The 26,421-nt window shown below is 41.8% G+C and overlaps 1 protein-coding gene across 4 annotated transcripts in view; it reads right to left on the bottom strand.

Annotated features, from left to right (window-relative positions):
• Nucleotides 1-26,421, bottom strand: part of LOC128430216 (glucosidase 2 subunit beta) — a 126,191-nt gene continuing 99,770 nt past the window's right edge. The window contains exons 14-17 of one of the 4 annotated variants that reach the window (XR_008333975.1): nucleotides 21,478-21,577; nucleotides 18,160-18,452; nucleotides 12,943-13,852; nucleotides 1-340 (exon numbers count right to left, since the gene is read on the bottom strand). Coding sequence is in view for 1 of the 4 variants with exons in the window: in XM_053416209.1 (XP_053272184.1) it covers nucleotides 18,315-18,452; nucleotides 21,478-21,577 (238 nt within the window). In the remaining 3 variants the exon portion in view is untranslated. Of the gene's footprint in view, nucleotides 341-12,942; nucleotides 13,853-17,505; nucleotides 18,453-21,477; nucleotides 21,578-26,421 lie in introns of those variants that run through there. The other 3 variants (XR_008333976.1, XR_008333977.1, XM_053416209.1) reach the window with 3 other exon arrangements.

Raw genomic sequence — 26,421 nt, 5'->3', positions numbered from 1 at the left:
TTTTGGTGATGTTCCAAAAGAGTCACTTTGAAACAATGAAACATTTCTCTTTATTTTCAGTAATGGATATCAAACCACATAGTAGCAAGTGTGCAAAGATTTATCAGTTAATGTGTAAATCTAGTATTTGCTAAATTACCATATACTAGATTTAGTTCACTAAATCATTAAATAGCAAGTCCCTCTTTGGGTAGTTCCCTCTGAGCAAGATCCAGAAGCGTCCTAGCTCCGCCTCCTCAACCGGCATCCTCTGCTTCTACCTGGTGATTCCGAGGACCTTCAGGGATAACAGGGGTGGATTTTCCATTAAAGCCTCTGCAGCCAGCTTCCACAGGTCCACCTAAAAAAGAAATATGATGCTTTTTTACGGCAAAAAGGCATATGCCATTATATATCTGTAAAAAAGTCACAGTTTTGTTTGTCGTTCGAAAACGGATAAAAAAGTCATAGTATGCTGTTATATATGTCAGGTTTGTATGCCGTTATAAATCTGTAAAAATGTCGTTCGAAAACGGATAAAAAAGGCATGCCGTATGCCGTATGCCGTTATGAATCTGTAAAAAAGTCATAGGTTTGTATGTCGTTCTAAAACGGATACAAAAGGCATAGGTTTGTATGCCGTTATGAATCGGGAAAAAAGTCATAGGTTTGTATATATCGGTAAAAAAGTCATAGGTTTGTATGCCGTTATGAATCAGTAAAAAAGTCATAGGTTTGTATGCCGTTCTATATCTGTAAAAAAGTCATAGGTTTGTATGCCGTTATGAATCAGTAAAAAAGTCATAGGTTTGTATGTCGTTCTAAAACGGATACAAAAGGCATAGGTTTGTATGCCGTTCTAAATCTGTAAAAAAGTCATAGGTTTGTATGCCGTTCTAAATCTGTAAAAAAGTCATAGGTTTGTATGCCGTTCGAAAACGGATAAAAAAGTCATAGGTTTGTATGCCGTTATGAATCAGTAAAAAAGTCAAGTCAAAAATGTCGTTCGAAAACGGATAAAAAAGGCATGCCGTATGCCGTATGCCGTTATGAATCAGTAAAAAAGTCATAGGTTTGTATGCCGTTATGAATCGGGAAAAAAGTCATAGGTTTGTATGCCGTTATGAATCGGGAAAAAAGTCATAGGTTTGTATGCCGTTATGAATCAGTAAAAAAGTCATAGGTTTGTATGTCGTTCTAAAACGGATACAAAAGGCATAGGTTTGTATGCCGTTCTAAATCTGTAAAAAAGTCATAGGTTTGTATGCCGTTCGAAAACGGATAAAAAAGTCATAGGTTTGTATGCCGTTATGAATCAGTAAAAAAGTCAAGTCAAAAATGTCGTTCGAAAACGGATAAAAAAGGCATGCCGTATGCCGTTATGAATCGGGAAAAAAGTCATAGGTTTGTATGCCGTTATGAATCGGGAAAAAAGTCATAGGTTTGTATGCCGTTATGAATCAGTAAAAAAGTCATAGGTTTGTATGTCGTTCAAAAACGGATACAAAAGGCATAGGTTTGTATGCCGTTCTAAATCTGTAAAAAAGTCATAGGTTTGTATGCCGTTATGAATCAGTAAAAAAGTCATAGGTTTGTATGCCGTTCTAAATCTGTAAAAAAGTCATAGGTTTGTATGTCGTTCTAAAACGGATACAAAAGGCATAGGTTTGTATGCTGTTATGAATCGGTAAAAATGTCATAGGTTTGTTTATATCGGTAAAAAAGGCATAGGTTTGTATGCCGTTATATATCTGTAAAAAAGTCACAGTTTTGTTTGTCGTTCGAAAACGGATAAAAAAGTCATAGTATGCTGTTATATATGTCATAGGTTTGTATGCCGTTATAAATCTGTAAAAATGTCAAGTCAAAAATGTCGTTCGAAAACGGATAAAAAAGGCATGCCGTATGCCGTAATGAATCGATAAAAAAGTCATAGGTTTGTATGTCGTTCTAAATCTGTAGAAATGTCATAGGTTTGTATGCCGTTATGAATCAGTAAAAAAGTCATAGGTTTGTATGCCGTTCGAAAACGGATAAAAAAGGCATAGGTTTGTATGTCATTCGAAAACGGATTAAAAACGGCAAAGGTTTGTATGCCGTTATAAATCTGTAAAAACGTCATAGGTTTGTATGTCGTTCTAAAACGGATACAAAAGGCATAGGTTTGTATGCCGTTAAGAATCGGGAAAAAAGTCATAGGTTTGTATATATCGGTAAAAAAGTCATAGGTTTGTATGCCGTTATGAATCAGTAAAAAAGTCATAGGTTTGTATGCCGTTATGAATCGGGAAAAAAGTCATAGGTTTGTATATATCGGTAAAAAAGTCATAGGTTTGTATGCTGTTATGAATCGGTAAAAATGTCATAGGTTTGTTTATATCGGTAAAAAAGGCAAAGGTTTGTATGCCGATATGAATCTGTAAAAAAGTCTTAGGTTTGTATGCCGTTATGAATCAGTAAAAAAGTCATAGGTTTGTATGCCGTTATGAATCAGTAAAAACGTCATAGGTTTGTATGTCGTTCTAAAATGGATACAAAAGGCATAGGTTTGTATGCCGTTATGAATCGGGAAAAAAGTCATAGGTTTGTATATATCGGTAAAAAAGTCATAGGTTTGTATGCCGTTATGAATCAGTAAAAAAGTCATAGGTTTGTATGTCGTTATGAATCAGTAAAAAAGTCATAGGTTTGTATATATCGGTAAAAAAGTCATAGGTTTGTATGTCGTTCTAAATCTGTAAAAAAGTCAAGTCAAAAATGTCGTTCGAAAACGGATAAAAAAGGCATGCCGTATGCCGTTATGAATCTGTAAAAAAGTCATAGGTTTTTTATGTCGTTCGAAAAAACGGATTAAAAACGTATGCCGTTATTAATCTGTAAAAAAGTCATAGGTTTGTATGTCGTTCTAAACGGATACAAAAGGCATAGGTTTGTATGCTGTTATGAATCGGTAAAAGTCATAGGTTTGTATGCCGTTATATAAAATCTGTAAAAAAGTCATAGGTTTGTATGCCGTTATATAAAATCTGTAAAAAAGTCATAGGTTTGTATGCCGTTATGGATCTGTAAAACAGTCATAGGTTTGTATGCCGTTATGAATCGGGAAAAAAGTCATAGGTTTGCATGTCGTTCGAAAACGGATTAAAAATGTATGCCGTTCTAAACCTGTTAAAAAAGTCATAGGTTTGTGTGTCGTTCTAAAACGTCATAGTTTTGTATGCCGTTGTAAATCTGTAAAAAAGTCATAGGTTTGTATGTCTTTCGAAAACGGATTAAAGGTGACTTTTTTACCGTTAAAAAGCGGCATACAAACCTATGACTTTTTTACCTCATGAGGTCTTGTAGGGATCTAAAGATCTAGAGAACACATCCTAAGCAACAAGTATCTATAAACTATGAAACATTGCATTTGTAATATCTATATATATACTTACAGAAAGACTTGGTGGCGTTTCCAAATGGTCACATGTCTTCAAACATCTGAGGATTATTTTGGGGGAATTTATTTTACCTATATCTACATGTATAAACCTGTGTGCTACAATTGCCAGCATAACAGACTGTCCAAAATAACAGACCTGGAGACCTGGAGACCTAATATTACTGAATAAATCACGTAAAGAAGGAAAGATTATGCAAAATAGTATATTCTGTCATAAACAAGTGTCTTAGTAAAGTAAGCAGCATATTTGCTGTTCTATGCACATTTGTTAATTGAGTGTTTGTCCTCTACCGATCTTTGTTTGTCCGCCGATGATATGTTTTAGATGAAAAGGACTTTAAACTGATCAGGATGGAGTGGATGATTAGTGGCCATCTACTTGACTTTTATAAGGTCCCTTTAATGGTCTGGTGTCCTGGTTAATTCACAGATAAATTCACAAGTGCCTGCTCTCTGTTCGAGTCTCTTCCATTAAGCATCCCCTGGAATTATTATTTTTAATAAGCGGTTGCGAAGGGTTTGAGAGGATCGGCCTATTTAAGAGGGAAAGTCATCACTTGCAGTGGATTGTGCACAAATACAATAACAAAGCTAAAAACAGTGACATGAAGTCAAAGTAGCTTTTTGAACTGCCCTGAAATTTGTTAAATATTGAAGATCAAGGAAAATAAGACGCGTTTTTAATGCCCTCCTCTGACTGGTAGCTTACACAGTGTAAAATACAGTGTTGAATGCTTCTCTTTTGCATCATATATCTATTTGTCAATGAATCCTGCTCAGCAAAGGACCTTGTTCTGCTCTCTTTCTATTTCTCGCTGTCCACGGTCAAACATGCTCAGTTATTGGATTTAGGTTCTTACATCACAAATTGTGTCAGATCGGACTGGCTTCCATCAACAAGACACCATCTATCTTCCCTAACGACGGCTCCCTATGAGGCCTTGGCACCTCTTTTCCATAATGAGGCAGTGAAGAAAAGGGGTGCAGATTAGAATAACAGCCTTAACTAATCCATAACAGACCGATGAGGTGCCATGTTCGGGGAAACCGTGTCATTTCTCATTTTGCAGTGCCATGGCAAAATCTCTCCTCTCTCGCAACCCCCCACGCAAAATCAAGCCCCAAGAATAGCTGCTGTGGCAATCCGCCGGCACAAGGATGGCAATCAACAAACATTGCTTCTTCCCCTGTCTCTCTCTCTCTCCTTTTTCTCGGCTCCCGCCAATAGTCTGAGGAGAACAGACAGGAAATCCATGTCTCTGACTGTTGCCTTTGGAAATCAAAGATGAGTTTGAGCTTGGAGGGAACTACAGAGGACTCTAACCTCATCTCAGGGACAGGCGCTGTTCTGTCAGTGATTGCTATCGACACATTTTGCTTTAAGTGATGGTTGTAGGCCTTATGGAGATGGGCAAATAAGGCTTTTTTGGGTCAACAAGGCTGTTTTTCCAATACATTTTGTAATGGTTAATTTGTCAAATCTCTCCATCTTCACTAGGGCTGGTCAAAAATATACACAGCAGGGGTAGTTAATATTTTTGTATCATTAGAGCTGCAGTTGGTAGGAATTCGAAACTAGAGGAGAGAGAGAATGTGAACAACTAGAGCTTCCAGACCTCACCTCCCCTTTCTGCTGAGCTCTAGTCTCAAGAGCAGGATCGTAAAAACAACACAAACAATTCCACATTTCACAACAACATATTCAGGTATTTTGCAAATGCAAAAACACATAGCTAACTACCAGTAACGATTATAATCTAAAACAATTAGGTTAGCCGGACTGCTTCATCACAGTTCCATACGAGCTGGCTGGGGCTTCCTGCCTGTACACCACACATGTGGCAAACACAACAAGCCTAATCAATATTAGGCCAAACACCAAACCGCCACACACGTCTACACAGGCACTTCACAACGTTAAAATCAAAAAATTCTCATCAGTGATAAGCTCACGTTAGCCTGACTGCATCATCCCAGAGAAGACTTTGGAACACTCTTATGAGATTGTAACACCCCCCTACAGAATGACTGTTGAGTGTGCCTACAAAAGGGAGTGTGTGGTTGTGTTTATGATGTGTCCACATATTTACATGATGCGAGTTATGCATGTGCCATGTTTACATGTGTGCTAGGCGGAAGACGAAGTAGCTGCTGGCTGCGTTGCTTGTGTCTGTTCTGGTGTAATAAGGGCTGATTTAAGGTTGATCAGAGCAGACCCAGAATAGAGCCACAATCCTCATTTCCTCCAGCCAGTGGAGATGAGATCTCTTCACAATATTTACCCAGGGAATAATGATGTTTGATTTGACTCTCTTCTGGGTGTGTCTCTGTGAGGGCTATTTTCGCCCACTGCTGCCAATGAGAGAGAAAACAGACAGAAGGGACTTCCACAGAGGGAAACAAACGCCAAAGATTATTGTTTATGGATGATGCTACTCTGGGAGTGTTTCTGTGCTTGGCCTTGACAATGTAGACCTGCTGTGCTGCACTCTATCTTTTAGCTTATTGTATTTTACTTTAATGCTCCTGACTAGCTATAGCTGTTTTGGGTGTACTGGTTTAATAATCACAATATTGTTATTGTGATTATTAAACATCACTTGTGATCATGTATACGAGGGCAAATATTGCTTTTAGATGAAAAACAAGGCAAAAAAACATACGTATTAAAAACTAGCTTTTCTAACACAACACAAATAAAACTGTTCATTCTGATTGGAAGTTGTTGCATCTATTCAAACCTATAGTCAGGCTTAAGAAAACCTCTGGGATTGTGGGCTGTATTCATCCACTGTGAGTTTCTTTAGCAGCTCAGCTCAAATGCTGCTGATATCCCAGCTACAGTCACACACTCTAGTATTTACCTCATTACAATCTGCACTCCCTCTGAGGAGCAGAGTCATTTGCATGGCTGCTTGTCAAGCCATGTTAATATTGACAAAGATTTGCACCCGTTTTAATCGTGCCATGCAAAAGGTATACAAAGTTGTTTATGACTGCTCCACCACTGAAGCAATAGGCACATAGCGTACTGCACTGCACATTAAAAAAGATTGCACTTTGTTCCGAGCAGCGATTGCAAATCACAGACATCTGAGCGGTGGAGGGAAAATAGATGGCTGCGATGGCAGTTTGAGTCTAACAAAAATGCATTTACATATTAAACCACGCAGCAGCATGTGGAGCGAGGCAGTGTTTGAATTGCATGCTCCAGCCTGACTTCCCTCAGTGTAAGGAGTAGCAGGGGCCCCGCCGCTGTGACTGCAGTACCGTAAATTTGAAGTTGTTTACGGATGCTGCCATCTTGGTGCGCTCCGGGAGGGAAACTTGGAGCGGGGCCATTTACTGGCAGCTTGATGAGAGTGCAGTGAAGCGAGTTAATTAATACAACATCCCTGGGCCCACAGGCTAGGCTGCAAAGCTAACCCAGGAGGGAGGAAGAGATGGAGAGAGGAACACGGAGAAAAGGGACAGAAGGAATTAAGGCTACATACACAGAGAGGATAAAACCGAATAATAAGGCTACAACACCTGCTAACCATCTCGATCAAATCCAACAATCAGATGGATGACATGATTCATTTGGTCACACTGACACCAAAACCGACCAAAAGACGCCACACACAACTCACTACCACGGCTCCATTCGCAAGATGGCGGCATTCGTATATGACTCTCTTGGACTCTCTTGGAGACATGGATGGACTTGAGCTTACAACCAACACAAACGCACAACACAACCACAACATTTTTACGATTCATGTGTCTGGTCCAAGCTCGGAGGGTGAGATTGTTTTATCCAGACGTCGTGAGGCATCTAAACTGCTGTTGATTGGTTCCGACCACAACAAACGACATTATGTTTTATGCAATGTCACATCTAGAATCCTTCAGCCAATACAGGACATTTACTCACCTGAACTACAAGATAGTTTGAAGAATACTTTAGGTTTAGCTACTAGGGATGTCCCGATCCGATATTGATATCGGAAATCAGTCCGATATCAGCCAAAAAAGTGAATATCGGATTTTATCGGACTGAATCTAAAAACTCCGATATAAGCGCTCCGATATAAGCTGTCCATTTACCGCTACAGGACTTCTATAATAGGTGACTCTGGTTTGATCACACTCAAACACAGTAGGTGGTAATGCCCCTTAATTAACGTTGGTGCCGGCCGCGGAAGAAGAGCGTCTCTGATCCAGCATGCACAGCCCACGTGATCACAACAACGACAACGTGTGTGCCTGCAGCAAGGTGTAGTGATGTCGGCTGTGTGGAAGTATTTCGCTCAATTGGATAGACCTACAACCAATCAGAGCAACGTAGTATGTGACGTATGCTAAGCAACGCATTGTGAGTTATTTACTAACCCGGGTTCACACCGGACGCTTCAGCGCAGCGCCAAGCCTTAAATAACAGCTGGCTCCCATCCACTCCCATGTTAAAACTTTGTGCCGGTCACACCGGAGGCTGAAGCACCGCGAGGCAGCCTTGGCGCAGCGCGGTGCTTCAGCCTCCGGTGTGACCGGCACAAAGCCGTGCAGCGATCTACTGGATCAACGGGTGATATTATTAGCGCTGCCCGGCGGTTCAGCGTCGCTTCAGTGTCCGTTGTGAACAGCCAAGCGCCGGGGCGATAGGGATTAGCGCGGTGCTCTGGCGTCGCCTCCACGTTCTGTGTTCCTCTTTCAAAATGAATGCGCTGTCGATGTCTTCTAAAACAGACTCAATGGCAGCATCTACACATCTCAGCTCGCCAGCGGCAGGCATGTTTGTTGAAAACGAATTCAACCCGAGGGCACTTTGGTGACGTGGTTGATTACGTCACCGTTGATCATCTGTCAATCATCGTATAAAGCCCGCCCTGACAATCTGATTGGCCCAGTCCGGCCATAATTTTTTCCCAATGGAGCGACCCCAGACCGAACTGCCCGACCAAATCTGTTGTGGGCGGGGCTAAATTCGTCTGGCATCCAGGCTATGACAAACTACCACGGGACAGCAAAAAGGCAATGGCCATAACAGAAAAGATAGCCCAGTTTATTGTGCTTGATGACCAGCCCCTGTCGGTGGTGAGTAATGTCGGGTTTAAACGCTTAATGGAGCACCTCGAACCTCGCTACATTATTCCTATAGTTTTTGTTGTTTTTGTCCCTGCCCACAGTTGTTTCCAACATATGCTGACAGTAGAAAAATAACTGAAGTGAACTTGAATTGTTTGCACTTTAAAATTTAATTTATTCTATTCAATTGTATAATGATGTTGGTAACCAGTGGTTATTTTGCACTTTAAACATAACATTTTGTTTTCATTGGATTTGTTGAGGTAATACTCTTATGTTGAAGGTTAAAATTTATGTAACCAATTGGTTAATAATACATGGGTCAGTTTTTCCTATACCTACTGTTGCTGACTATTGTTTTCTGTTATATCACTACAACATCAGTAACAGTAACATCACTTTATCAAGCCTTTTCTAACATTCCACACAACAAAATAAGGAATAAATATATGTATGATTTGTGCCTATATCGTATCGTATTGATATCGGTATCGGCCAATACTCAAGGCTACAATATCGGTATCGTATCGGAAGTGAAAAAGTTGTATCGGGACATCCCTATTAGCTACTTTACACTCAATTAAATTGGCATCTAACTTCACTCCTCCTCCAGTTTAAGCCACCTGGATACAAACACTGATACAAAGTGAGAAGATTCAAAGCAGATGATTGCTCCAGTAAGAGAGATCTTTTGTAAAAAGTATCATGTTCGACCCACCCCGAAATAATCCCGAGACAAATTGATCTCTTGGCCTCTGTGACCTCTTAAACAAATCGGAACGAGCGCAACAGACGTTTCCTATCCCCTGCAACGGATTTTTGGTAAACTAACCTAAGATGTTTTCACCCGTAGCACCGCAGTTGCTGCTTCTCCTTAACTTTGCCTCGGTGAGAAAACTCTGTTGAGCTTCATCAAACAAGAGAAAAACTTGCCTGGAGAAAGAGGAGTCCGTAGGGACGTCCTCGCCTCCTCCTCCTCTCTCGTTCTCTCTCCTACCGTATCCATTTATTTTAGCTGGAAAAAAGCAACTTGGGGACCAAGGTTGTCAAACAACACTTTTTTTGTTCCCCAGCTGAGGTGGAGGAAAAAAAAGCTATAAACAATCTGCAAACTCAGCTTTCCAAGACATTGTTATACATAACTCAATGCATGTAGAGGGAAGAACGTACTAAAGAATAGCTCGGCATGACCACTGCTCCTCTACGCGTAACAATTGTATCTTTCATTTTTCAATAATAAGCTCCCTCATTCATTGACAAAGTTTATCGCGTTGGCGCATCAGCCAAATGACGGCAGCAAAATACAGTAAATAGCACGCCTGCCAGTAGACACAAAAGAGATAGGGGCTATAAATACCCTGAATAAATCCCCCTAATCAGGAAGTGAGAGAAGCACGAGTTGTGGTGATATAGGAAGCTGGTGGCTGAATCCCATTTTAAATGCCTTCGCCAGCTTTTTCTTTTGGTTAGTGTTTAGAATTCACTTGATAATTACCATATTAAAATGCACGTAGGAGTCTGTGTAGTTGTGGTGGGAAAAGATAAGGCTGCGAGAGCAGGGAGGGGAGAAAAAAAGTCCACCGGAGGCCTATCAGTCAGTTCTGAATTGCTTTATAATTACTGAGATGCACAGACATAATTTCCGACTAAAAATAATGCAAAGTTTCATTTCCCTCCCCTGCTTTAATACTGTTGTGTGGGGGGAAACTCTCCCCTACTTCCTCTCTCCCGAATGCATTAACTTAACCTCTTCCTGTATTAGTCGGTGTGGTTTCATGTTAAGCACAGTGTAGCCTAGTTTCTGCACAGCATGAATTCTGCTGCCTCCCGGTTTTAGGAGAAGAATCCAAACTCTGACACATTGGGGTTGTGTTCATGAATATGACATACTGTCTCGCTAAAGTTCTTTTAACTTGTTGGAGTTTTATTTGCATGGATTTCTCATAAGTTTTAATCTTTTGTGTGCTGACACAATTTAGGCACTCACCGTTTCCCATATTGAACAGTAGGCATCGCTTGGCCTTAATTAGACTAAACCTGGTGACTGCTGGCAGTTTCCTGGGCTGTATGATGGAGGTTTGGGTATAAGAGTCTATGAGATTTTTGAAGTTTTAGGCCAAGGGATAGCTGGAAGTTTTCTCCAAAGTAGTTCAAGTAAAGGTGGGTCTTTCTCTATTTTTAGCAAACGTCAATGTCGATTGGAGCAGAACGAAATTAAACTGAGCCAACACAGAGAAGTCAGAGAATTGCAATCCCAACCTCCCCACTGTTTCGTTTTTTGGGGGTTATTTCCTCGATGTTTTAAAGGGGAACTACACTTGTTTTCAACATACAAAGAATTTTATTTGCCACAGAGAGAACCACTCAAACCGGAAGAAATGTTGCATTTTGTATAATGTGCATCCAATGCGGAAAAGACAGATTTATAAGAGAAAGGCTGAGTTACAGATGGGGATGTGGAGCAGGCTGAGGGGGTCTAGTGAAAGATGTTATCAAGTTGCACTATGGGAAATAAAGGATTTGCACAGGGGACTAGAAGACTTATCCTGCTGCTTTGACCATTTTCTTTTCTTAAGCCATACTAGCAGAGCGACTTAAAGCATTTAAGGGGTAGTCCCGACTGAAATATTACCAGTTGTACACATTGTCATTGACCTTCTATAATCAAATTTTCGCCAGCATTGGAATTGTTTCTAGTTATTTTATGAAATATCTTGAATATCGTCCATCTTTATCTACCTAAATGGTTGTGATCTGACGATGTAATTTAATGAAGACAGTAGCATCAGCCTCAGGTTTCATTAGTGTTAAATGCTAATTAAGTAATAGTAACTAATTGCTGGAGTTTCCATTGAAGGTTGACAGTGATTGTACAGCTCCCCCCGTAAATGTCCTATTCACGCTTAAAATTGAAAATAGGGTATGAAAAAATAAAAAAACGACTAAAATATCAACATGACGTTGGCATGACAGCCAGCAATCACGATGTCATTATGTAGACAAAGTGTCTATAATCACTGTAAACACGAGAATGTGGGAAAATACAACTAATCTTCAGGAGGCATCTCGTCCACATACATAGCCGAAGAAAGGACCAAAAAGCAACGAAGTGGAAAACGAAAGGTTGCAGGAGTGGGTGAGTGACGACCAGCAGCTTCTCCTATGATGAAATATTGATGCCTCTGACTTTGATTCTGCAATAGGTACTTTTGATCCAGATCTGTCGCGGCAGAAGAGATGCCCCCCCCCTTCCATTTTCTACCTCAGGTGTATCTCTGGTCGTCTCGCTTTCGAAAAATGCCATCCACCCTCAACCAGCTTTGATCAAACGTGTAGACTTTCAAGAAGAACTTATAGAGATCAATGATGTGTGTATACAGGCAGGCGTACACTCCAGGTCCTATAACTCAATATGTTGCAGCGGCTGCTGGATGAGAGCCAGTGACGGGGCTCCGCAGTTAGTCAGTTGTTGACTTTTATTTATCGCGACTGCCGCTGCTGCAATTGACGACCGAATCAACACAGTTTGGAAAAGTAACCGCTGACTGCTTTGCTTTTCTGAGCTGAGCAGCAATCGTGTCTCTTTCCCCCCGCTCAGCGCTGATCTGAAATTTAAATCTGATTCTTCCAAAAAAAGCCAGGAAAAGCGAGCGCTCCATTATTTAAAGAGACAGATTTCATTCACAAATTCTCAGGGCACTGTTCAAGCTACAAATCCTGAGACTCCTCTGTCAGTTTGTTCACATCTCTTGTTCGGCTCTCTGCAGATTTGTAGATCACCCCGATGCATCGCTACATGATTTTCTGCCTCTTTTATTCTCTTAAAAGCGTCAAGTGCTCTCTTCTTTTGTCTGCCTGCATTCCAGCGAGTGTGTGTGGAGTGGAGAGTATGATACGTCCACTGCAGCCCTTTGTCCCAGGATAATGGAGCAGAGAGCCACCTGTCTGTCTGCTGGGCCATCCGTCCGCTTCCTCAAATCCTATCATTGTGTCTCACCTGCTGATGAAAAGCTAGCAGGAAGTGAGCTGCAGCCCTTAAAATGGATGACTTCCCTACACGGCGGAGGAGCCTCGGCCCCTTTGCCCCCTCGTCTCTCTCTGTCTTTTATTTTCCTGCAGCATGCCAACAGTTTTTAGATTTCAATTCCCCAAGGATCCAATTGTTTGATCTAAATTTTGGGAATTGCAACTATCCTGGTATTTGTTTTGAAAGCTGAATCCTCACCTGGTTGTTTACTCTATTGTTTGGACTATTTATTTTTCTTCCACAGTAACCTGTATTATGTAATACAAAAATAATGGCAGAGTTTGGCCACGCGATATCTCTGAAATGCAAAGCGGCGATGCAAACACGCAGCTTCATTAATAATTGGCATAATTGTATAAGTATGTGGAAACTGCAACACAAAATGGAGCAATGACTATTATCAGGTTGATAACCAATAATTACTTACAAACTCTGTGCTCATTAAGCCGCTCCTGTGGAGAAACTGAGCCCAATATAGCCCTCCAGAATCCCCTCCCCTCGCCCACCAGGATCCCGCTGCTCCCTGTCTCCCCCTCGTTATATCCCACTTGCTCTGCTCTCCCTTCATACAGACTCGGCTTTTCATTCCCTCTGTTATCCATGTTGTTCTGTTTCAATCACGTTCTATGTCCTCACTCAGACTCACTCTTCTTTGTCCCCTTCTCTTTCCTTTTTCCCGGCCGTCCATCCTCTTATCTGTGAGCGGTGATCACCGGAATCTTTCTCCCCTCCACACGTTTTCCTTCTAAATCCCAACATCCTGTTTATTTATGTACAGGGCATGCTGCTCTCCGCCTCCCCTCCTCTCTCTGGGTCTTTCTCTCCGTGAAAGATTAACCATCCCCTCTGCATCTCTTCTCATCTATCATCCTAATGGGGGCTACAAGAGGGAAAAAACAACAATTTGCAGAGGGAGAAACAGCCACAGAAGGGCACGGAAAGTGTTTGGATTGCCACTGTCGATCAAGTTCCAGTCTGTCACGGGCTGAATTTGCGCGGCGCCGGTGCCACAGGACCAGAGCTTATATGAACAAATGAAATTGTCATCTGCGAAGGTAAACGAAACACACGAGCTGTAGACTTAGAAACACCTTCACAATACCCGGCTGCATAGGCCTCATTCTCTCAGTGTGGTCTGACCATAGACTGTATACAAAGATAGACGACTGCTTCTCAAAAAGTGACGCCAAAATGTCTTGGTTGTCCCCTGGTGGTTGGCTTAGTTACTTGATGCAATTTGTGGAGCGTATGTATCAGCGGTACCTCGCTATCGTGGCTTCATCTCCGGTCGCTACTGCGCAGACTTGGTTTGTATCCAGGATATTTCAGCTTCATTTCTGGAAAGAGGGAGTTGGTGGAGACACGTCGTCCATCTTTATTTACAGTCTACGGGTGTGCCACGAAATGGTAAATAATCTGCAAGTAGAGAAAAACAGAGACATGAGGATTAAAAAATAATCTTTGTTGCTGCTGAATGGGTCAAGAAAAGAAACAATTACAAATACAGCCACCGTCTGCTGTCACCACTTGATATCACCATCTGCTGCACAATATAGACTAGGCTCGTTATTTTTATTACTTTATATAAACACAATTTATAATACTACTTTAATACTGAATGCAAAAGGAAAAGACAAAAAGTAGGATTAAATATTCAATAATTAGAAAATGTACAGCATACATTCTGACATTGTAAAACATTTATATGGACATAATTAGCAGCTCATTTGTCATTTTGTGACCCCTTTACGTTGCTGAAGTTGTTAATTGGAGCAAGAACGTCAAAAACTTTGATTATTTTTACTCTCTGAACAAACTAAATCCCTCTTGCGAACACTTCTCCAAAGATATGACATTATCAGGTTTTATGCAAATTAGCAGCAGCTCCTAACACTGTTGATCTGCATCATATCCCTGCTGGTTAATTTCAATTTGCAACCACGGTTCCTTTTTGTCAGTGCACTTTGTCTTTGTTTGATATACGCTGTCATAACGCGGCTTGTTCCCCTTGACATTTGAAACCATTTCACACTTTTAAAGCAAACCACGTGCACTTTGAGCAGAGATAATTTGGCCTCTTTCGAGCCAGAAGCTGACATTACAACTGATAGGACTCCTGTGACAGTGTTGGTAATTGTCCTAAAATTGAATAATCCCTGTGTATTATGTTTGATTTTCTGTGTCATTTACGGGGAATTTAAAAATGTCATTGTATGGACTGGCTTCCCAGGCCCCGACCCTCCTCTCGCTCAGCCTCCTGCACTGTAAGTGGAAGCAGCCGACTGCGGGAGGCCCCTGGTAAGCACATGCTATCACAGCTCGGCCTTCCAGCCTCCAACCGCGACACGCTGACGCTCATCCACTCCACAGGGGAAGTGTTGAGCCTCGCTCGCCGACGTGAGAGCACAAACACAGAAACATTCTCCCTCCGCTGCGATAGGCAGTGCTGCTTATACCAACCCTCCCACCCTCCCTCTCCCAGTTTCACATCTCTCTCTCTCTTTCCCTGCTCCTCCCTCTGCTGTTTTCTACTCGGTTGGTTCGTGTCTCTCCTCCTCTCAAAGCGCCAGTTCTCCCTCCAGCATCGTCCTGGTCTCTGTCACTTCTGTTGCTGTTTATTTCTCTATCTGTGTATCATTCTCCCGCTCCCCCGTCCCTATCCCATCCTGTCAATATTAGTCTTTGTTCATCTGCAACTCTAATCCTCTCACTCCTCTTTATTCCTATATGGTGTATCTGCAAACTCTCCTACTGAGAAAACTGTGTTAATGCTACTCTACAGTACATCTGCTGGTTATATTTAGACACTTGGGAATGGTAGTACATCATATCACATTTTTTTTTAAAGTGTGTACCATTGTATTATGTAATATTAAAAAGGGAACCCAATTAAAGCTTTAGATTCTCAACAATGGATTAAATAACAACGTACTCTGGAGAAAGTGATCGTCATAACTTTGAAACTGTACATCAATGCATTGCTTGATGTACTCTAGTCTCAGGAACCAAGCGCTTTTTAATTGTGTTGTCTCCAAATAAATGAATAAATAAATAAATAAGTGAATAAAATAAGATTGTATGCTGCCGGCTGACAGTGGAGCCTCAGTATCGTGACTGAATAGATTGCAGTGAGCGTGGACGTGAGGGAGACGGATGTGACTGTCGCACGCCGACTCAACGCGAGCGCCCCTTTTTTCCCTCTCAGCCCTGAGGGTATAACTGGCCTCCCTTCAAAGGAGGAAGCTTAAAAACAATCTCTAAAAGAGGGAAAGCGGCACTGGGATGTGGTGGGCGTCAGTCAACCAGTCAGTCAGTCAGTTGTCGAGGGCCCTGCTGTCTCCCACTCCATAGAACAGGTGGCCTGAACTAGTTTCTACAAAGCTGAGTCGGAGATTTAACGCAATATAAAGCCTCTGGGCCCTTTAAGCAATTTGGAGTCAACACACAAATACGCCCACGCTCGACTGGAAAGACTTTCCATCCCTGCCCCTTCATGTGCAAATGTGCTGAATGGAGGTGTGTAAGTATGTGCTAGTTTGTGAGTGTCTGTGTGTGCCCAGCATGTGCTCAGCTTCCCTCCTGAATCCCTCCCACAACTCCCTCCTTCCCTTTTCGGATCTGAAGCAGCACATACGTGGTCAGTCGGTTCAAAAGCCCTGGATAAAAACTCTAAGTATGTTTTGTTTCCTCCCTAACTGTCCATTCAAAATGCAGTCTTCCGATGTTAGCGCACTGTGCGTGGAGCAGCCCACAGTAATCTAACACATTATGATCGTTGAGTAGACAGAGGAGCTGCAGACTCTTTCATCGTGGGCGCAGGTTTTATCTGAGGAAAAGTTCTTTAAGAGACACCATCACATGCCGTCCATATGGCAGTGATGCAATTCCAAGTTTTTTTTCCAGATGCCAATGTTGCCTTCTGCAATATTAGACAGATATGTCTGTGGGATTGGCAGCATTTCCTGCTGCTGCTGTGCTTTCTTAGTGTTTTTTATGCTGACACAAGCTTTGGCATCTGTTGCGTATTTAAAACGTGGAATGAAGAAGAGATTAAAAATGTAGAGCTATATTGTGTTGATTCCTTGAGACGGCGGTGCATCAGAATGGATTATATCCCTAGAAAAACTGTTTTTGTTTGCCTGTTTGGCTGATCGATCCGAGCGTTTGTCTTCGCAGAAGCAAAATAAACATGATAATTAAACCGTGTGTTGTCAGATTTAGCTGCAAAAACACATCTTGACAAAATCAACATTTTAGCTAAAAGAACAACAACTATAGACTGTGCATTTTGAGTTTAGATTTCAACAAGTTTCAGTTGAAATGCCTTTTGTCTGACTTGATTGACACCTTCAGCAAACCTCATTTTTATATAGATTTGCCATCAAATAGAGTGTGTGTATGGGCGCTGAAGCCAGATAAATAAAAAGCAGAAGTCCCTGGGCTACACGGCCCGAGGCTATCGCACTGCTAGCAGGCAAACAGGCATATATAGGAATATATCAGGCAGCCTATTGGATACCTGACAACTGATTTAGCTGCCGCTTAATGAGCAGAGGACAGAGCTGCAGAAACCCCACAGTCTATTACATAACAACATCACAGTGCAAGGCAGACTGCTTACGCTGGGAGAATTGTGTGAAATCATGAGAAGTTATACTCAGTAAACAACCCGTCACTAATAATAGCTGAAGGTAGATAAATAAGAGAAAATACAGTGAAACAATATGTGCTACATAAATTGATGTAGCTGTTGTGTACACATTTGTGCAGAAACATGATTGCTATAAACAGTGCTAATTGTGATCATTCTTTATTCGTCCCACAAAGGGGAATATTATACTTGAGGAAAAGGCTGAACTCATTTTATGTTGTTTCTATTGTCAACACATTTGATAAAAATGCTAACAGTCAACAAAGTATAAGTTACAACTTACTTTGTTTGTAGCACTGCCTGGAGTCCAGGGCCCCATTAGTTCCAGCTGACACCTTAAAAAAAACAGCCACAAATTACACAGGTTACATTTTTAAACTGGGCCAAATAATTAGCTGCTGTGCTACTTAAGCAGGAGTAAACGGTGCTTTTGCTGGGGACTATTTTCAGCTGCGGATTCATACACATTTGGTAAAGCTAGTCTGTGCTCATGTGCATCATAATGAAGGGACATCATTTGAATTACCACATCAGCAACATCTTAAATACAAGTTTGCAGCTTTGATAAAATTAAATAAATAAAATAAAAGTGAGGAGGATACATTGTTGGTTTCAGTTAAATCATGGATTTATTGGCAATGTGTAAAATAGTGAATATCACTGGACTGTATTTTAAAGTAGTCGTAGTCCTTACATTTTTGCTTATGAATAAGCAGCAATTTGACACAGCATTAACATTAGTAGTAATGCCATTATACACTGGAACTGATCTACTGCAGTAGCATTTAATTCATCCAATATTGACATAGTAATCTGGTTGAGCCTTACATATAAAACCCTTATGTAAAATTTACTGGTACATAATTAACACTCAGTTTCACTAACTCATTCAATAAATGCTGCTTCTAATACACATAGCAGAGTTAAGGTAGCACTGTAACAATGGAGATTAAAGTGGTCTAGGATCAGTGTTAGGAAAAATAACACTCTGACCTGAGCAAGACTTTCTTGGAAGTCTGTGTTCTGGTAACAGATGTCAGAGGGGACCCTCAGGACCCCGGCCTGCCACTGCAGGCTAGGCATTTGGATGTGTGGAGAGAGGGGGTGGCCAGTCGGGTGAATCTAGGCTAGGCCAGTGGAGGAAGGGGTCACAGTTCACTGTGTATGCCCCGCTGTTTCAGCACCGGCTGACAGGCCACAGGAGTCTGAAAGTCCATGATGTACTGGCATTTGCTGGGCTCCTTCACCGATAGCAAGGCTGTCTCTGTTCCGCATGTCAGCGTGACCTAGAAAAGCACAAAGAGAGGAAAAGTTGAGGTGGTGCGGGTAGAAGAGCTGTTGTTCAACGGAGTCAAGGGCCACGCCGGCTTCATCTCACAAAGGGGGGGGGGGTGATGGAAGACGCTCTCCTACCTTGTCTTATTCTCAGTCTAAACTTTTGTGAATAAGTAGGAATCACTGCAAATGACGGGATTATGCAAAGACACTGCACTGGAGGAGCTGGCATTTCACACATATTCAGGTCTCTCATCAAAGACAAAGTGATGGTGCTGTACACGGAGAGTTTCACCACCGGGTGAGGATGACAGGGGAGGATGTGATTACCGTGTCATTTAATCGGTAACTTTTGACACCCTCTGCGAGAGATTGAAAAAAAAAGAAAAGAAAAGGGAAAAACAACTTATTTTACTTCTAGGGGGTTTCCATAGCGGTCCCTGGCATTACGCTGCACCCTGAACAGACAAAATCCCTCTGGTGAACAAAAGCACCTAGTGAGGGAGAGCGACGGGAACTTGACAGGTGTTATCGTGCTGAGTCTGGCACAACTGGTGATTTGGTCATGTCCCGCACTTTGCATTAAAAATAGAGACTATTGTTGTGTCACTTAGTATCTTGTTGCATGCAGATATTAAGGGGGCTTGTGCCGCTCGCTGAGACAAGGTGGGTTTGTTATTGGTCGTCCAGTTTGGACTTGCAGGTGCCAGAGCCATAGATTTGTGTCGGGGGGAATAATAATAATAATTCGATTCTTTAAGTTTTACAAGTAAATGCATTTGATTTTTTTTTTTTTATTGCCTTTGTGTGAGCTTGGTCAAAAAACAACATCACAGTTGTCCCAGAGCTTTGACTCTGGGACTTTAATTCCTCTGTTTCAAGTCTCCTTCCTGTTAGCAATGACCTTAGTGAGTATAATATTCTGAGTATAAATGATGACCATGAACACAAAATCAACCATCTTTCATTCAGATATCCTCCTCTGCCACAGCTACGGTTGTGCTAGCTCTACCTCAACCCTCTGCTCCCATGTAGCAGCCACAGACCAGCACTTTGAATTTAATTAATAACTGAAACAGTTGAGTTCAGCCTTCCCCACGGACTCCAGATGCACTGCACACTGCTTGAATTTGGATTACCTCTATATCCACCAGTGAAACAATACATCACTGGTCCCACTAGTCAAGTATAAAGGGAGAAGTGTGTTTCAGAGCAGAAAGAGAGAGCGCTACCCAAAGACGAGGTTCAGCATTTCAAATATAATGAGCGTCGACTTCTGACGAGACTTCATTTATGCCGACTGCACACGGCTAGGAGGTCGTATCAAAGGAATTCAGTTTAGTCTTTTCAAAGGGGGCCCCTGGATGGTACGAGTACATGCATTCGCAAACGACATTTATTGGACTCTGATTTGAAGAGGGGGGCCAGGCAAAGAAAATGAGATGATTAAATGTGCTACATTTTTAATTGAGCTAATTCTCGCGCAGAAAAAGAAAATATATAAATGGAAGTCACAGGGGTGACTGAAGGAGGAGGGAACCCTGGGAAGATGGAGAACAGACGAGGGGGAAGCGGAGAGAAAAAAGAGAAAGCAGCATTAGCTGTAAAGATCAATGTGGACTGACAGAGAGAGAAGCAAGTCAGCTTCCATCACTCTACTTTGGACAAAACATGTTTTTGCCAGGCGGCTGAACGCGCCATGAACATCTCCCACTGATTGACTGACTCTCCACAGCTGAGATGCACACGCACAGGACGTGTGTGTGTGTTTGTGAGGAGCGTGAGAATGCTTTAAATTGTCAGAGAGTGTGTGCAGAGAGCTTTGTTTGGCTGTTTTCTCTCAGTCCGTGTGTCTCTCTGCAGTTTACTCAAGTTTGTCAAGTGGATGGTTCAAGTCGTGGCTCTGCAGCATCTTTGGGTTGTTGTTGTCGGGGAAAGAGTGTTTTTCTAAAGTGGGTTACAAAAGAGATTTCTCTGTCTTATTTGAAAAAGGGGTATGAGTCTGTATAAATCACCTGAGAGTCCAACATGATCCAAAGGTAAAGTGTAGACCACATTGTTTCAACTTGTGTTGGTATTGGTAATAGATGTTATTTTCTATTTGCTTACTCTCATCAGCAGTCATATTATTCCCTGCATGTCAACTTTGCAATGTCTAATTTTGTGAAACCTTAACGACATTAAGGTACAGACCTCAAAATAAGCCCAGCAAGTTTCCTGTGTTTCATTGTGTGTCATTTTTTCTTCTAAAATCGGCACTAAACAAAAAATCGAATCTAATACTGGCGGAGCACCACATATGAAGCTGCACTCATCTCTATTATTCTGAGGTGGCGGCGGAAAAATCTCAGAGGGGGCCAAGTTTCGTTCAGCTCAGAGAACACAAAGCCTTCATTTTGGATCAGGATTATATCAGAGACTTTCTCCTCTAACTTCATGTTAACCTGGTTTGTTGATAAATCCATTTCTATAGCTATAATTCCATCATTACACCAACAGAGCAACAACAGGGTGATATTAATGCTATGCTACAAGAAATGAAGCCCAATCCATCTTCGGCAACAGATGAGACGACCATGGCAAACTGTTTAAATATGTACGTGATAGGAAAATTGTCAAGACAGGAGGACGTAAAGAAGAAACAGGGAAAAAAATGATATTAAACATGCAGGAACAGCTTCAACTCTCAGTACATAAAGGGATGTGTGGGTTGGGTATACATGAAGATATTTTATATTCCCAACATCGTAGTTTATGTAAATTACAGATGATTAAAAGCATACTTGGTCATTTTCATACCAACTTTATTAAAGTGTAAAAATGTCCTCATTCACTAAAACAACAACAGAGCCCTCATTAGGCTTCTGTCTTCTTTTTGTTCCCTCTTTCTTCGCTGCATCATCTGTTTATTTGACAGCCAGTGTGCGCTTACAATTTGTTCATCTGTCTATTTATCAGTTTATTCTGCCCTGCCTCCGTGCTCTCATATGCTCCGTCGGCGTGTATGTTTTTGTGTGAGACACTTGTCGTACTCACTGTGGCGCTGCGTGAACCTCCTTGCCAGCAGGGCTCTCCATTTTCATACACCATCTGACTGTACTGGTTCTTCTGTGTTCCTGCCCACATCCCCCACTTCCTGAAATCCAAAAAACATATCACATCATAAAATTTTACAATTTTGGTTTTATCTTTCCTTTGAAACTTTGACAGAGTGTCTGCCAGAGTTGGAATCTATTAGTCAAGCCAAACAAAAATCTGTAATATAAACAGTTGGGACAATTTGAGGAGAGAAACATATTATTTTTATAAACACCACTGGCTTATTACTGGAGAACACTCTCTCCCAGTGAAAATAAAAAGCTGGCAAGACGACGAGTCTGGCACTTCCCCTCCTTTGGTTCCTGGCACCAGCGCTCCAGCATCCCTTCTCCTCTTCAACAATGGAGGGGGGGGTGGGGGGGTATTAATTACAATTTTGTCAGAGTTAATATGCAATAACACACCAGGGACGGTGAAGAGGAGCCCATCTCAAATGGGCAACCGCTGCCCGGTGCTAGCTAATTACGTTCTCACCAAATATTTCAAAGGGAATTAGGAAACCAAAGCAAACCAGGACGCCAGTGGACTGAGGCCAACACAGCACGGACAGATGCCATTTTATTAACTTCCACCAGCTCATTTCCTCTGATCTCTTGTTGACCTTGAGTCTCTTTAAGGTGGCGACGCCTGCAGTCGTGCTGCTGGTGTGAGTGTGGTTTTTTTGTAAAACATTGTAATCCTGTTAGAGGGGAAGACAATCGGTTCTGAGTTTGGTACACGGACTGAAGAATTGACTGAAACAGGTCTCTGCCCCACATCGGGTAGCAACTGTTTTCTGCCTGCACTGCAAAAACACTCAGGACAGAGGATAAACTATGAAATCAATCTTTTCATTTTCGGGGGAAACATAAAACAGTCAATGGAAGAAAAACCTGACGGCCTGCAGGAGTCTTTTTTTAATCAATGGCTTGTCAATTATCTGTTAATCATTCTGGATAAAGAGCGACTAGAGGCTATAAATTCAACTTTACTTTTAATATGCCTAAGTGCTTTTCTCTGCAATGCCTACCCTGTCACGAGTGCACAACTCTTGATCAATGTGCCCACACTGACCTTTCCGCAGGAGATTAAAGTAGCAGGATCTCGTCTGCGCCTGCTTTTCTTATTATAGGAGCTGTATTTCATGACCTATTATTATATCTTTAATAGTCTTGATAATTGATGTTAGTGGCCTGACATTGAATCCTTGTGTCAAAGCGTTTTGACATTTGTATACAATCTGTCCCTTGACAAACCACAAGCCATAAACCAGCTCAGCTCAAATTAATAAACACATTTATCCACATAAAGCAAAGGTAATCTCAAATCTCAAAAAATTAGACAAATCGTTAAAGGTTCAAAAATTTGAAGGGCTGTAAAAACATAACTTTTTTGTCTGGTCGTCCAAAAAACTAAATTAATCCACCACATTTCTTTAAATGCTGTTTTACTCTCATTTGACCTTGACTGGAAACGTGGAGGTCTCTTTGATTTCCAAAAGCACTTTTATAGACACAGCTTCTATAGACACGTGGCTGTCTCCGGGTCCCTGAGTGTTGCTTCTCTGCAGACCGCGATGTGCATGGCTTATTTAAGAAGCCTGAACAGGTCAGTCAGAGGTGAATTGCTCACACAAGTGGAAGCCGACTGGGCCCGAGCGTCTCGCCTTTCTCCTTCCAGCCCGTTTGATTGGGTTTTAGCACTCTGTTAGCACCAGGAGGCCCTCAAATGGATTGCTGTCAGGGCCGGCACACACGGCGAGCGGTGAGTGTGCGACAGTGCTCCGGCTCTCGCCACTAGTTGACCAGCGATCCCCTTGAGCATCACCTCCGCGCCTTCCTAGTCCATCGCAAGGCCCCCCCACCCCCCAATCCCCTAACGCACTTCACTCTCACACCTCACCTTCGCTCACTTCCTCCCTTCATCTCCATTCTCGCTCTGTCAGCCCTCCCGTGGCCCCAGGAGGCAGCGTGGGCCCTGTCAATTAGGCTTGAGCTATCACGGAGATGAGGCCGACACACTCCAGTCATTTGGACACAAAGGAGGAATCTTATTGACAGATCATTCCCGGTAATAATACCTGCACTCGGTATTGACGGCCCATTTGCTATAGTCATTCCACGCTTATCATCAGAAAAGTGCCCAGCTAGTTATTTACACCTCTGAAAAAACACAGCACCTTGCACCTTATTGCTAAATTTCATGGTATTAACATTAGTCTATGAAACTCTGACTCTGTGTCAGACAATATAGCACAACCCAAATGTGCAAAAATAGACCCCCCTGGCTCAATGACAACTTCATTCTCTCATTCAATTTATCACAGTTTGGCTTTAAGCTGCAGCCGCGGTGATGCACACGATGCAGCAGGGGCCAGTCTCCTTAAATTATCTGGGTTAGTGTATGTATTCTCTTCATGTTGGAAGAATCCACTGCACCTGTTTTACTGCAGCCAGGCTGTAAAACCCTGTTGGTCTGCCCAACAAAACAGCTCGACATTACTATTCAGAACGCGGATTTCCAGAAGCTTTTCTGTTTCCAGTCCAACAAAATACACAGAAGTGAAGATAATTCAAAAAATTGAAATAGATTAACGTTGGCAGTGGAGAGTAAATCACTTTTTCACACCAGTTTTTGTGGAAACACATTTCAGACCACATGGAGACAGGGAAGGGGACAGGCTTTCAAATGTGGATTCCCTTTGAATGATTAATGATGGAACATATTGCTACTTTTAAAGACTTAAAACGTCAAGAATCTTATTTACAGATATCTGGGATATGACTCATTCTTTGTCCCCCCCCACTCCTCTAATGCCATCTAATGCACCTTCCATCACAGAAAAACCTGTAACAGCAGCATGTCTCGCCCGGCTAAATCCATTATCCCTGCATTTGCCTTCTATTGTGAGATAGTGGGCCTTGGAGAACTCAGCCGCTACCTGCGAACCTTAAGGAGTGTATTTCATTTAATTTCATCTCTGAATCACTAAGGTGTGATGCAGATGGAAGTGTGATTTAATTACATCCAGGTCCCACAAAAAAAGCATTCAAGTGGGTTTGAGCTCTTTCAGTTTCCTGAAGAAAGTCCAGATAAATAATATAAAAACAATATAATACCATTCCAACGTCCAAACTTACAGCTTTTGAAGAACATGTAGAGTGCTGTTTTGACAAAATTGGTCCGTGAATATTGTTTTACAGTTTTTTTTCCCCATAATCTAATCCTCATTAGGAATAATTAGCATTAAAAAAGCTTGTTAGCGTCCTTTTCTTCTTCTGATAATGGCTTGAGCTGATATAAGCTCCTCTTATTTCTTTAAAATGATGCAGTCGCCACTGATTCTGTTTTAAACTTCACCGCGGCGCTAATCCCCGTGCCTCGAGTGATAAATCCCGAAGATCCACGGCTAATCTCGCTCAACACTGAGTGGAGAGTTACCCCCTCTGATATAGTCACAAGGCAACCTTTCAGAAGCAATTATCATTTAGACAACTCTACTCTGGTGTTTAAACACCCTGCAGATACTGAGGAGGGGGAGAGATCTGGGCCAAAAGGGTGTGTTTGTGCACGTGCAATGTGTGTCTGTGTGTGTTGAGACCCTGGGCCTTCACTGGAGAGAAACTAGATGAGCAAAACCACAGGGAGAAAAGAACATCATGGTGGCCCTGTTTGGTGTGTCTGTGGTTTCCTCAAGTAAACTGAATATAAATATGCTCATTTGCCTTCAGTGTTTTCTCTGTGTGTTTGTGACATTAGAAAGCAGCCTGCATATGTACGACACTTGTTTACGTACTTCGACTGCGTGCGAAGGAATTTTATGATCACAAACTGTGACGATAAAGACCAAAACAGACGAGAACACTTAGATTCAAGGTTTAAACTTCAGTAATTACCTCCACCCTGGATGTTCGGTTTTCACCCCTGTCTCTGTGTAAGCAGGATTACATTAAAACTACAGAACAGATTTCCATGAAACTTGGAATGATGGAACATGGGCCAAGAACGATCCCTCATATTTCTTATCCCAGGGAGTAATTCACGAATCTTGATAAAAGGGGGCTGGTATCTATGAGTTTGTACAATTTGGAAAGAAAAAGGAAATTATACAGTTTAAGGTACATGAAGGCTGCTGATATTTTTTAGATTTGATATTATTCCTCTGATTTGAAAAAAGGTCCATCCACACATCTTCGTTTTCCAAAATATAACAGAAACGACTTCAAATTCTCCAACAAGCAATGACGGGCCAGTAAGTGGCATTAAATCAGATTGGAAAACAAAAACGGTATATAAATCTAGCCATAAATTAAATCCTAAAAAATATGTAAGTAATGCATGGATCTATCATTTATAATAAGGTGACTCTTGGGCCTGGGCAGATGAACAGGCGTTTACTGAATACCATTAGTATTGACCATTAAGTGCTACTTTGAAACAGCTCAAAAGCAAATGGAGAAAGAAAACAATAAAATAAAAGACATTTTAATATTTCCAATGTGACTTAACAAAAAAAAAAACATGAGATGCCAGGACTCAAATACTTTTTCCTGGCACCAGTATTTAAATATTTCGAATGATACCCAGCAGCCCTACAGGCAACTCCCATCACTTTGTGTTATTACCGAGCATCAGTATCAAGGAAGGTCACACTGACTGTCAGAGATAGGAGGCGCCAACTCAGCATCCGATTCCATGTAAATACTTCTCTAACCATTCCAAATCCTCACCTCTCGCATTACTAATGACAAACAGTACCTGTGTTAAGACGCTGTAACGTCTCTACTTATTACTGTCACCTCCCCACTGTAGCATCCACTCATTAGCTGCCTCTGCAATGAATTATACCTCACGGCGATGCTTTCCACTGCTTTAACAAGGGGTCTGGAGCAGCAAGTTAGT

The sequence above is a fragment of the Pleuronectes platessa genome, chromosome 23, assembly GCF_947347685.1.
Source record: "Pleuronectes platessa chromosome 23, fPlePla1.1, whole genome shotgun sequence".
In the NCBI taxonomy this organism is placed as follows: Eukaryota; Metazoa; Chordata; class Actinopteri; order Pleuronectiformes; family Pleuronectidae; genus Pleuronectes; species Pleuronectes platessa.
The sequence above is the reverse complement of the archived record's forward strand: the minus strand, read 5'-3'. Positions and strand labels throughout refer to the sequence as shown.